At 33.2% G+C, this 13802-nt stretch overlaps 1 protein-coding gene across 1 annotated transcript; it reads right to left on the minus strand.

Moving 5' to 3' along the window:
* Positions 1 to 270: 270 nt before the first annotated feature.
* Positions 271 to 13114, minus strand: LOC137402273 (uncharacterized). Its single transcript, XM_068088768.1, has 9 exons — positions 12951 to 13114; positions 10167 to 10323; positions 8099 to 8282; positions 7574 to 7737; positions 7365 to 7415; positions 6128 to 6298; positions 3658 to 3766; positions 1934 to 2671; positions 271 to 407 (listed from the first exon to the last, which is right to left on the minus strand). Exons 1-9 carry the CDS (start codon positions 13112 to 13114, stop codon positions 271 to 273), a joined length of 1875 nt encoding a protein of 624 aa, XP_067944869.1.
* Positions 13115 to 13802: the final 688 nt, after the last annotated feature.

Below are 13802 nucleotides of genomic sequence, written 5' to 3' on the forward strand. Positions count from 1 at the left end.
CTGTAAAACCAAACAATTGGCATGTTCTTATCTCTTTAACAAAAGAAGGCTGTGGCAGCAGAGCAAAAGGTTAAGTTGAACTTCTGACAGCGCTACATCTAAATAAGCAGTTTAAGATCATACAGTCAGCCATTTAGCTAAGAAAGTTGATAGAAGATAAAATATGATGATAATAATAATGATACTGTTAGTATAACTTCACTATAGAGTAGTTAGTCTTGATAAAACCTGATCATGAATATTATATGATGATTAAAAAGAATGTGGTCCTTATTTCTCACTCAGTTTATAGAAGAGCACCTTATGAGTCCACCACTGAGGTACTCCCAAGGTGTTACCAGTAACACTCAAGCTATAAATAGGCTTGTTACCAATAGCGTCATCTCTCAACTCTGATACTTTATCACCTGTAATAAAAGTATATATATATATTTTAATTATTAGTACTATACAATCATCACATCCACCCTTATTATATACTTGTATAGACAATTACTACACACAGGGTACCTGATAACATTTTTATTAAAAAGCTAATACAAATCTAATTAAACATAACATTGTAAGTGATAACAAACAAGCTCACATTTTGCTATAATAAGATACGATAAGTTGCAGGTTCTCTTTGTAGGAAGATCAACAAAAGTTTAGCTATGGTCACCACTTGGTCAGCAAAAATAAGCCATGATGATACAATTTAATAAATCGATCAATTCGAGAGAATATTGCTGATTCAAGAATGTAGTCTTGAGAAAGCAACCTAATCTTGCTAGAAAGTAGTCGCAACGCCAGAAAACAACAAACATGGCTGCCAAACACTGGGCATGACTGAGTCAGTTATTGTAGCTACCATTCCTGGCACACCTTTTACATGCCTACTATAAATGTTGCTACATAATTCATTTGTATAATTGTTTCATTGCTTTTCAAGACTCTTTTGCATGCCAAAATAACCACAAGATGATGTGAATACTCTCGTTAGAATTTACAGTAACTTCACTAATTTATTCAACAATCAAAATTTATTGGTGACTACATCTGGTAATTATATCTAAAACTAAAAGGAAATGCTTCAAATGAAACTTTAGCCAAGAGCATCTATAAAAAATAAATGAAAAATAAGAATAAGACCAATGCAATGCTGATATATTGAACAAGTTTATATTGTCAGTTGGTAATTTTTATCTCTACAGATATGTTAAAGTTTATATTAAGGTGTAAGTCAAAGATTGACTGTAACCTTTAGGCAAAAACCTAAAGCTGGTGTCTGAACTATGGCGGCTCTGCTCAATAAAACATTTGATAGGAGTTTCATTTGGACGGTTTCCAGATTTACTAAAAGAAAGTTGTCACATTTTTGTGTTTGCTTGATCACACCTATATATAACATAACCTGGCATTACAAGGAAAAGGATGATTTACCAGTCAATACTAGACTCTGTCTGTTAATATGGTAATACAGGTATTAAATACAATAGTCGTGACTTCAGTGTTGTATACTCATCATTACAAGGAGAACTGATCCTTACAGAGCAAATTAATAACCACTGTGCATTGTTTTACTAGTTTAGCAAGCTTTTTAATCATATTAAAATATAAATAGGAAGTTATATATCAAATATCTAACATACTGTTATGCTTTTGAAGAAGTTATGACCAAAAAAATACATCTCAAATATTCAACATTGGAAAACAACAAAAAGAAGACTCAATGATCTTTTACTCAATTTCACTATGATAACATTTTTAATTTAATATTAAAAATCATACATAAAGTAATGATAGGTTTGAATATACTTTTACCAAAATTTAAAATTTTTTTTATAATGAAACAACTTCATGCAGAAACTTTCACTAAATTACAAAATGTGTTAGAAACTAACATGGCTTTTTCAATAAATGTTACTAACAGCACCTCATACATACAACTTACCTGTAGCATAGCTGAGTGTGTAGATGAAATTGCTGTTCAATGCAGCTACCAGTATGTAGTCTCCATAGCACACCAGACCTTGTGGAGGATCAGAATGGGTGAAAGTCCACATGACATTACCAGTGGTGATGTTAAAACTGAAGACTTTCTTTGTATTATAGTCAGCAATGATGACATCATCACCATGTCCAGCGCTTATCGAGACCTGACCATCACTCAAAAGGGGGCAGCTGACGTTACGCAGAGTCTTACCAGTGAGAGAAATAAAAGTTAGTCTTTTGTTAAGAGGATCTGCCACCACTACCTTACCCGCTGCTACAGTCAGCATGCTACAATAACAGCTATGAATACAGTGCTGCCAGGTTGTGATCACTTGTCCTGACAGATTATAGACACTTACTATGCGAGGTTTACTACGAGACAATATGTATAGTCTGTTCTCATGGTGGCTGATGGACTCAACACGACCAGAAGTAGAGATGAATGATTCATGCAGCTTGTAGTTGCTATCAATTTTACTGACTGTATCATTATCCAATCCTACATATGTAACTCCTTCATGCTGACATACTGATACAGGTTTTGATGGTAGTTCTATGGATTTGAGTAGAGTTATAGACTTTGGAGGAGGAATGGATAAAGAAAGTTGTGGTTGTTGAGGAACTACAGAGCGCTGGTTACTGTTAACTACTATGTCTCCAGCTGAAACAATCTTCAACTCAATCTCACGCTTTTCACCTGAAACATTAACAATATAATAACATAATTACATGCTAAAAAGTATTAGCATTAGTATACATATTTGTATGCAGGCAGGCAGCGCAATATCATAGAAAAGAGTTAAGAATGGCTCAATTACTCATTGGCTTAAATCATCTACGAGAGACATCAGAAAGTTTAACATAATAAATTGTGTAATATGAAAATAATAAGAATAATAAAATTACAGTCTTTTATCAACTGACTAAAATTTAGATGTACTAAAACTTTTGGAGTGACAAAAATGCTAGTTATAAAAACCAAGATATTGTAACAGTGTTTCTATGATATTTTAGCCAGAGAGCAGATGCATGTAGACACTGGCTAACATTTAGTAACTCAGCGAACAAATATTTTAACAGTGTCTTTATTATATTTTAGCCTGAGAGTATAGCTTGGATGTAAATTATATTTTAGCCTGAGAGTATACCTTGCATGTAAATGAGACTACAATTTTAACTAGCTATGCCCGCAAAGGTACTGTAACAATCTATCTTCGTGTAATAGCCTAGCCTGAGAGTAGAGTGAAAATATCTGCACACTTTCATAGTGTTTATAATTTCTGGTAATTTACAGGTAAATATGGAATAAACTGTAAAGATTTGTTAATCATTGAAAGATGAAAAAGAAACCTATAGTAAACTCTTTTTATCATTCATTCCTATTCAATTAATTAGTATGCAAATATGTGAATTGCTGTTTTCCTTCTAGTAGTCATTGTTGACTAATCCCTTGCCCATCTTCAGCATCTGCACGATTTGCTACATAATTTGACTTGTCACGTTGAGCTGATGTAGCTAACATGTCTTTGAACGCAGTGCACCTTCATAGCAATCACCAAAGATTGCTTCTTTACTTGTAAACATAACAATTTAAAACTAGACTCATCTCTAAGATGAATACTATGGTGGAAGTGTTAGTATAGACGTAAACCTTCATCATTTATTTTTATTGTTTTAACATACCCGTTTGCCTTACTTGGAGTTGTCCTCCCACTTCCAGCTTGGGCAACTCCTCAACAATAAAATTGTCCATTTGTTTCTTCATCGCCTTGAATCCGCTCACAATGTCATCCTATATGTATATATACATGTTTCATTAATTAGAAAATTGTTATAATCTTGACATAGACCAACATCATGTGTATAAACAACAAAAAAAACAAATTTGGTTTACGGCAGAGATTACAATGTTTAGGTTTTCAGCTGATTAGCATTTGTACATGTTAAAAAAGGCTTAACTGGTAATTCAAAAAGCATATGAATTTTCTGATGAATTAGGTTCTGAGGCTTAATAAAACTTAACTGATTTTTCGTGATCATTTAGAAACATAAACATGTTTAATGCTATTATATTATAGCTTTCTGTAGCCTAATAAAATGTGTATTCACTAAATACAAAACATGTAAACAATGTAAATAATAATAAAATTACTTGTGTAGAAACTATTATTTTATTTAACATGTACAATATATAACATTTTAACTTTTGAACTTTATATCATGAAAAGGTTTTGTACAGTTCAAGTGAATTAAGAAAAAAATATACAAAATGAGTTTATGGAATTGTGTGTATAAAAAAAGTTACTGTTGCAGCAGAAGCTGATTAGCTCATTAAATTCAAAGCTTTGATGAATGATACTTGTACCTCTTGGTACAAACGTAAAAATGATATTGTAAAGGACTCTACCAGCCCTTCACTCTCTACCAGACCTATCGGATGATCCAACATGCCAAGTGTTTATTCAGTAGGAGTGTCTCAGTATTCGAAATTTTGATGGATTTTTGTGGAATAGTAAACATCTTTAATAGACACACTTCTATGCAAGAATTGTTAATTTTAATTCTATACATTCAAGATTTTTATTTAGTGTCCTCAGTTCGTATTAGTTTTATTACTGAATCATATTTTATTGTAATCATAGCAAAACCGACACAATTTAGCTATTACTTGCAAATTATTTCACATTTACATCTTAACATTTTTATAGTTGTTTAATTTTTGTAATTTATTTGACCTGCACGAAACATTTTCTTCATAATATGAGGAAATATGAGTTTGAAAGTTGTTTGATAAAGTTTGAAATCCTTTGTAGTGGTTTTTATTTTCTGCGTTAATCTATTTCAATTACACAAAACACTTTCTCTCATGATATGTAGTTTGAAGGGTAAAATGGCACATGTTGTTATATGTTAAATAAAAATCAAATTTTTGACCAAAACAATTTTATTACCTGGGCAACGGCGGTAGCACAGCTAGTTAAAAATAAATCATTTATGTCAATAACAATCAATTCTCTCGTGGTCCAACTTCAAAGTTTTTTTGCTTTTCCTTTGTTAAAACTTTGAAAGCCACCCAATGAAATTAACCACTAACTGTCCCAGGCTAGTAGTAGTTCCTTGTTTAACACAGTTTTGATACTTCGAAGTACATGTATATACATATGGTTTACAATAATTATGGTAGATTAACTACTAGTTTCAGACCAATTGTTACGTTTAGGGAGCGAAACATTTGCATGTTGCATTTGCGCTAAATGCAGCATGTAAGAGTTTCGTTTTGCCAACCCAGTGTTTGAACGCTGATACCAACTATTTCAGCAGCACAGCAGAAAAGTTGAGGTCTGAAGACATTGTGGAAGACATTGGACAACCATAAAATGTTTGTTCCATTGAAAGTAACAATCAGAATGCAGCTATCCGAGCAAAAAATTCAAATATCTTTGTTTTACAAACATTAATTTTTCTTCCTGCGTGTAATATAATTATGATTCGTTTATGTCGCTTATAATTATGCTTTGTGTATGTCGCTTGTTCATGAATATATATTTGTAGCATATGATGATTTATCATTATACAACTTAAAGACTAGCAGATTTATAGCGCACTATTTGATAGCACCATTACATTAATCTGATCTTACAATTGATTGACATTCATAACTCCTAATATATTGCACATAAAAAGTTAGTTTTGGTTGCAAACTGTAGCAAACATATCAATATGTGCAATGAAACTTTATGCAATATTGGTAAATATCGATATAATGATAAAATATGTCTTCAAAAATAATGAAATAAAACTTGAAAGCTCTAACAAATTGCACAGCAGGGGAGAGCTTTTAATATCAATGCAGGCTAATTGCAAGCAATGCATAACAACTGGTGAAGATATTTCTTAGGTTTACTATGCATATTTTTTAGGAAATTATTGACAAATTGGTAGTAAGCTAGCAGAGTTACTGCATCTAAAAAGTTTAATACCGCTCCACCAAAAATGAGGACAAAATGTGGGTGACATTCGGTTTGCCAGGGAAAAAAGACTAAAAGTTTTCTTCCCAAAAGTCTGACAAGCCATTGGCAAAATACAATTCCAGCCTTCATTTGAACACCACCTTCACTATAGTTCTACTATAGATTTTCAAATATTTGCTCACTGGTGGAGAATGTTTGATTTTAGTCTCCAACATTTCTCTGTGATTCCTGAGACTTCTCCACTTGTCAAGAACCACATCCTCCAGAAAGTCAGTAATTTGTACTTTAGACTTTTGCCTGTTCTCAAGCACCTTCTTCTCTATTTCATCATACTGCTCCTTCAGTGAGTTTATCTACAGTTATAGTCAACTCTGATACAAAACATGAATATAAACATTACTGATGAATGTCCCTCTCGATATAAAAAGTTGGAAACTCACTTTCTTCTCAGGCAGTTCACAGGTATATTGAAATATTTTTAATCTGAATAAAAGCCATTTGCTTTTTACCCACTATTATAATAGTGATGTCATCACCATTATCATAGCAATGACATCACTATCAAAATATTGATGTCATCACTGTAGTTACACTCATAAGCATAGTTAACATAATAATCTGTGCAATAATTATAATGTATTACTGCTATAGCCACCTTGATAATACAAACTATATGCATAGTGGTAATTATAGCATCACAATTGAATATATAATTGTGATGCTATAACTATCGTTACCACAAATATAGAGATAAATTATCCATGCAGTTATTTCTATGGATATATACAAGATTTATTTTACTGTGTAAGATCATGTGTTAATAATGTTCAAGGAATAGGTACTATTTTTCCAAAAGGCTTAGAGATGATTGATTGGTGCAGGCGTTAGAATATCGATAGACCATACTGAATATCCGGGACATGAGTTTTAGTCTTATCAAAAATTATATTTTAGCCTAACATTTAACGAAAAGTTAGGCAGGTACAGTAAAAACATTTTTTGCTTTATTTTATTTCAGGCAGAACAAGAAGTTATGTTATTTTTAATTTGTCTAATAGACTATGTATTCTAGAAAAAATAAAAATATCAATTTAATTTGATATTTTATGTGTGTGTTGAAGAATTGAATTGAAGATGATTGAGGAATTACCATAGCCATGAACCCTAAGCTGAGTAAAACTGACAGAAATGATTAAGATTGGTTGATACAACCCAATACTGCTACAATTACTGTACGGCCATTTGATGAAAAATTAAGCCTAGGTTTTTTTCTTTTGAAAGGAGCAAAGATGTGATTTTTGGGAGATTCTTCAACTTTCAAATTCTTCAGTTTGAGTGCAAATCTGCCAACATAGAGATCAAGGTCAGCATGGGCCTTATAAGGAAATCTTTCAGATATACGATGTGAGTCAACATTACCTCAGCTAGCTTTTCTTCGCTTGAAGTAGAGGATATGTTATAGTGAGAGTTCTGTATTGAACCAGCTCTTAATTACAAATAATTCTCGATCTTTCACTATTATATGATTGATGTATAACACAGAAAACAAACATTAATGAGTTAAAAGTGTAAATCAAAAAGTGCAGAAAATAATTAAACACAAACCAAGATTGAGCTACTTCAGTAACCTGCTCATCTCTCTTCTTATGAATCATGTTTAGCATATTTTCAGTCTGACTGTCATAATCAGAGACCATCTTGGATATTTGTTTAAACAGAGCTTCAAACTGCTCATCCCTAGCTGAACTCTTAGCAGATATCGTGCCTGTGAGAAGAGCTGATGTCAGGTTGTCTAATGGAAGCAAGGAATGTGTAGAACCAAAATAATAATGATAATTTCGCATATACTAATCATACATAACAAATTATAACTTCTGTTAAATGATAATATAATTTACCCGTTAAAATTACCGGTTTGTTTATCCACTGATTATATTATTTACAGACAAAGTGAGAAATGCACACACTCCAGCCAAAAGCAGATATATTGATACAACTTAACCATGTTACCCTCACAGCAGGGCATCTTATGATATCATAACGAGTCACTTGATGTCCTGAGTGAGTAGATATCATACGAGAACTAATATCTTGTGTTTAACAAATCTGATAACATTTAGAGACCTACATGCACCTACAATACGCTTACATACCAGTGTCACAGGTTGGTAAGTCAGGAACACACTCCAGGCAGCTGAGAACATAGCAGACTCCACATCCAAGAATATATTGTTGGTATTTATGCTTAGGGCAGCTGCTGACTTTAGCTTTTTGTTGTTGAGCCAGGTACTCAAGTATTGTTATCTTGTGATGGTCATCAAGTGCATCATCATGGGACTGCAGTATAAAAGTCAAATCAATACTGTGACTTTTGACTAATATCTTATATTTTAATTTCAGAACGTTTCAAAACATGTTATCGGTAAAAAACATATAAAACAATGATAAAGATAGGTCAGAGCATAATCATATCAGGATGGTTTTAACAAAATAATAGTAATTAGGGACAAAGTATAGTGAGACTGAAGTATAAAAACCAAAACAATTTCCAGCATTTCATTATGACCCTTGATTATAAAAGCGGCACAATACTGTTACTTTAGACTAATATCTTTTGTTTTGAAATTCAGAATGTTGAGGAGCATGTAATCAGTAGAATATTCATGTGACATTAACAAAGTTAGTTTAGAACAGACTCCTATCAGGATGGTTTTACCAAAGTTTAGTGATTGTGAGGCACAGATAATTTTCAATCTGCCAACACTCAATGATTAATTATTTAGAGATAGACTAAAATATGCTGTCTTGCTGTACATCATACTGACTCAGTAAGTTATCATTTTAAAACAAGACAACAATTACGGCTTTACAACATAATTTATCATTGTTTTAGAAATCAAGAGCCTTAAATAGCCATGAAACCCACTATAGACCAAAATCACAATAGTTTAAATTTTAAAGTATTAAAGATTACTGCACATCCACCTTTTTAACTTTCTAGGAAACAGCATTAGATTGGGAACAGAAAAAGTTTAGCCTATAATTTAGGCATGTGCAACATTTTTGCTGATCTGCAAAAAACCTTTTATTCCAATCCTATATTACCTTTTTGTTGTACATTTGTGCAGTTGCATAGTACAATGAGGCTCTTGGTTACCGATATCAGCCCGATGCAAAGCAATAATATATACTAACAACTTCACACATAGTTTATGGCACCTTACAGCGCCTCGCAGTCCTTCTTCTCAACTCGAGTTGTTGAACTCCAGTTGCTGTTCAAAGAACTCGGCCTGGGTTATTTCATGAACTCGGGTTGTGTTATGCAAAACTAACCCGGGTTTTTAAAAAAAAGCAAAGCGAGTAATTGGAGTGTCTCATTTACAAAACTGCAGTTGCGAATATTATATAAAATTCAATAATTGATTAATAATGATAATTTAAATAAATACATACATAAATAAATTATACATTTTTGTGCATATTTATTTATATAAATATAAAGATACAAAAACAATTGTACAATGTAAAAAGTAAACTATAAAACAATATACATTGGGACCAAGCCACTTCCTTTTCAAATGAAGAAGGTTATTTCTCTAGAACCTGACAAGAAACTGAATGAACACCGGAAAGGAACAAACATAGAAATTACGTCAGAGATATCGATGCACCAAAATGAGTTCATATAAAAAATATAGCTAGAGAAAATGAAATGACGAGTTGTTTTTAGTATGGTGCCTTCCAGTGCCCCCACAGTGCCTTGCGCTCCATGTTGTCAAGCCGAGTTGTTGAATTGGAATTGCTGTTGAAAGAACTTGGCCTGAGTCTTTGATGAACTCGAGTTGTGTAACTCGAGTTCAATGCTCGAGTTTACAAACTCGAGTTTGTAAATATAACTCGGTTTATCAACTCGAGTTGCATACTGGGAACACTCTAATTTGCCATTAGCTCTAGTTTTACAGTACATACATAGTTTAATTTCTATTAGCTAACGAGTGCCTATTGATGCACCATTGATAATATAACCAGTTCTACGGTTATGCTACCGTAATACCAATATATTGCGCCCTACGTTTACAAAACCGAGATTATAAATAGAACCCGAGTTGTATAACTCGAGTTGAGAACATGGAACACGAGGCACTGTAAGGCGCCATACATAACTACTGCCCACAACATATTCAAATTATCATATAAGATATGATAAGGAAACACTGGTACCTCCAAATGAGTAGGGCAGAATTTCTTACAGCAGTAGGTACAATAGCTGATAGCTTTCTGTCTTAGTGAGCTCTTCTTTAGACAAACATCACAGAGTGTTTTGTCTGTACCCAAGTCATAGGAAGGGAGACTGTCTGGTGACATCTCAAACACTTGGCTACAAATAATTAGTCATAAGTGATAAACTATTTGCTTCATGGGTCATACAGTGATAGGTTTGATATGCTACGAGTCATTCTATGATAGGTAAGTCTCTTTATGAATGGTACAGTGATAGGTGATAAACTCTATATATGAGTCATATTTTGGTAGGTGTCTTTTTTGAGCTTGTTCATTAACAGTAGATCAATCTATGAATCTACAACTGTGAAGGGTAAAACTGAGAGGTTTAATTAATAAATTTTAAGCTGAAGTAGTTAAAAAATGTTCATGTGACTGCATCATTGTCATAATAAATAGCAGAGGACATGAATATTATACAATCTGTTTTCCCTGCGTATCTCTTGCTTACACTCAAAGGTATTTTTACCAATAAAACCATATTTGAATGATTCGATTAAACGTGCAATGTACTTGAGTTGAACATGAGGAGAGACAAATACTTAGAAATTACCAGTGATTTATACAATGAGGAAGGTCTAATATTAGATAGAATAAGATACTTAATGATTCCCTGTCATCCCTGTAGATTAAGAATCCAGTCTCTGTTTTTCTTAAAAAACCATTTGAGACAAACATACAGATTATAACATATAGCAATATTAAGGTTGTCTTTAAGTTTAACAATATATTTATAACTTAAGGGTGAACTTGCAAAAAATGTTGGCAGATGCTATCAGAAAGTATCGGCATGTCTCTTTCAACTACGATTGTTTTTATCTTTGTTGTGATATGACTGCAAGAATATTTTGAGATTATAATCGACAAAATTATATCTTGGTAAATTGTTTGGCTCAAATGAGATGGTGATTATTGTGGTTATAGTTACAGAGGGTCTGATAAAATAAAACACAATTTGATTGAACTAGCCGATATCAACCAAAGCATCGATAGCAACTAGTGTCATCATTTCGAACATATTTTTCCTTTGAGCATTTTAACCGCATTGAGCTTTGACGATATTAATCTTGGAAAATCATGCAAGTCAGATCAATTGAGACATCAAGAACAATTGCAAATGATAAAAAATACTTATATTTCTGATAAATGTATCAAAGTTTTATATAAGTTTATCTTTCATGTAGCTAATTAATAAGATCCACCAAGTTGATGGTGAGACACACAGAAGCTGGCAGAACATTTTTACTTTTCAGTTTAAGAGATCAGGAGAAACTTGACGTGAAATTACACCAACTATTTTATCAAACTATATAATTATATTATTATTCGTCACTTGTTTTGGAAAACAATGTTTAAACAGCAAAGATCTTGCAGTAAACAACAAACAGCATAAATGCAGGCGGCAAGCTGAAAGCACATTTCCAATTAAATATTTTGCATGGTATGGCCAGCATCAACACAGCTGCAAGCGTGCTATGTAATTATGATATGGCCCTGAGGCAGGACTTTGGTTGTAATATCATTATCAGATTGTGTATAGCTGGTTGGTACTTTTCATGAACAAGTCTGGGATCAAAGCTTGTTGTAATTGATTTTAAGTGGACACCAGGTTAAAAGGTATGAAACATATTAACCAATTTGGCACACAGGTATTAAATTACTTACCCACTTCACTTCAGTAACTCACTTGCTAAGTTAGCTGTCTGGTCAGGTTAATATTTGTCATTTTAATTAAATAAAGTAATGATTAATTTGGTTATTACTCGTAACTACCAACTGTACTAGTTTATTACCCTAAGCACTTCAAGTGCAAGCACTTTAATTCATAGGAGGATGGTGGTTACAATCGTTCATCACTATGGACAGTTAGACATCATGATGTAGTGAGTTAGCTAGTTAGTCTGCAGATCTGGAAATTCTGAGTTAAAATCCATGGCGAAAAGGACTTTTTGTTACTAAAACTTTATCACTATAAGATTCACAGAGTACCAGACAATCTGTGTTTGGTAAACAAGGTTGGTTTGTCAACAGACGACGGTCTGTCAACTGCAAAAACAGTTAAAAACAAGAAAGTGGTACCATAATGTCTATTTCTTTTACAGGTTATTAACTACTGATCAGTTAATTATCAAAAAACATGGTAGAATCCTGCACTGCAAGACATACACAGGTTGTCTATAAACAGCTGCCTACAAACCCTGGTGCGTCTTAGAGCAATCATAATTGATACTGCTTTAACTTAATATGCTTCTGCTTACACAGAGTATACATGCAGCACAAAATGCATGAATTGGTATGGGAGTTAGAGTGCAGCTTTTTAAAGTTGCTAGACCCAGCAAATATTAAATTCGTATGATGCAGTATAAACACTTGGAAAGTCAGCAGGGTAAGCTGATCCATAGTATCAACCTTATATTAAAGTAAAGATACAGCACACATGCAATTTCAAATTTTGAAGAGTTTGCGTGTGCAGTGCACATAAATTCTTGGGTTTACTTCCTTGGTGTCATGGGAATAAATCTGCAGTGGATCTCAGGGAGAAATTGGCAGTAAAAAAGCAGTTCCAGTAGCAGTAAGTGCCAAGCGCACATTCAAATATTTTATTTGGTAGCAAAGTTACTGTATACTGCGCTGCAATGGTGCAACACAGTTTTAATGCATCACAACCCAGGTTATCTGCACTATTATATAATCTAAGTTTAATCAACAAACACTAAGACTCACCCGCATCCACTGTTTCCACAAAGCAGCAGGTGCTTGCTCTCATAGTAGGTGGTCAAGCATGTCATACAGTGAACATGACTACATGGTAGCACTTTGGGGTTGACAATTGTGTCACTTTTACGGCAGCAAAATTCGCACTCAACATCTGCTACAGCTTCAGCCATTGTAACCTAGAAATACAAACCAGCCTTGTCTTAGCTTCATCTCACTACATTTTGTACAGGAATTTGCCAGCATTTACTTGGCACGATCTTTAGTTCCAGTATTTATTATAGAAGGAAGTTCCTTGTACGGCTATCTGCTCTGCTCTACTGTGTGAGCGCACTCCTTTATATACAATAAAGGACGTTCACACTTCCGCTTAGCAAAACCGAGCAAAAACGGTATAATATTAAAGATAAACAAATCGCTCATCTGTTGGCATGGTTATAATACAGCAACAAGCAAATAAAAAATAGCGATATAATATATAAACAAATTAATAACGATAAGAACAACAACACAGCATGCAATATACAACATATAAAAATATCTAGACAATTTACCATGTCATGTCCCGGCGTCATCCACAATATACAGAAGTATAACATCATGGCTGAATTTTTCAGCAGCAAATTGTAACAAAACTTGTGAAAGTTTTTAATTTAAAAAAAATATAAAATTAAAAGAACTGTTGATTTTTGACTGAAATTTCATGCGCTTGTGAGCAGCACTTGGAGACAATTAGAAGCAAAGTTTGTATGAGTTTTCTTCTAAATGGAAAGCATTTTACACCATGTTCAGAGATTTGAAATTAAGAGCATCTAGTTTCCTCCAACAATATAGTAAGTAATTGCGGTGAAATCTGTATGT

This window comes from Watersipora subatra, chromosome 8 (assembly GCF_963576615.1).
Source record: "Watersipora subatra chromosome 8, tzWatSuba1.1, whole genome shotgun sequence".
Classification (NCBI taxonomy): Eukaryota; Metazoa; Bryozoa; class Gymnolaemata; order Cheilostomatida; family Watersiporidae; genus Watersipora; species Watersipora subatra.

Excerpts from the sequence above, each read along its gene's own strand:
- LOC137402273 (XM_068088768.1), bottom strand. The coding sequence starts at position 13,114 with ATGGCTGAAGCTGTAGCAGATGTTGAGTGCGAATTTTGCTGCCGTAAA. Across the intron at positions 2,672-3,657 it reads ACTCCAAGTAAGGCAAACGG|GTGAAAAGCGTGAGATTGAG; the intron begins GTATGTTAAAAC and ends TTAATGTTTCAG. Across the intron at positions 408-1,933 it reads CACACTCAGCTATGCTACAG|GTGATAAAGTATCAGAGTTG; the intron begins GTAAGTTGTATG and ends CTTTTATTACAG.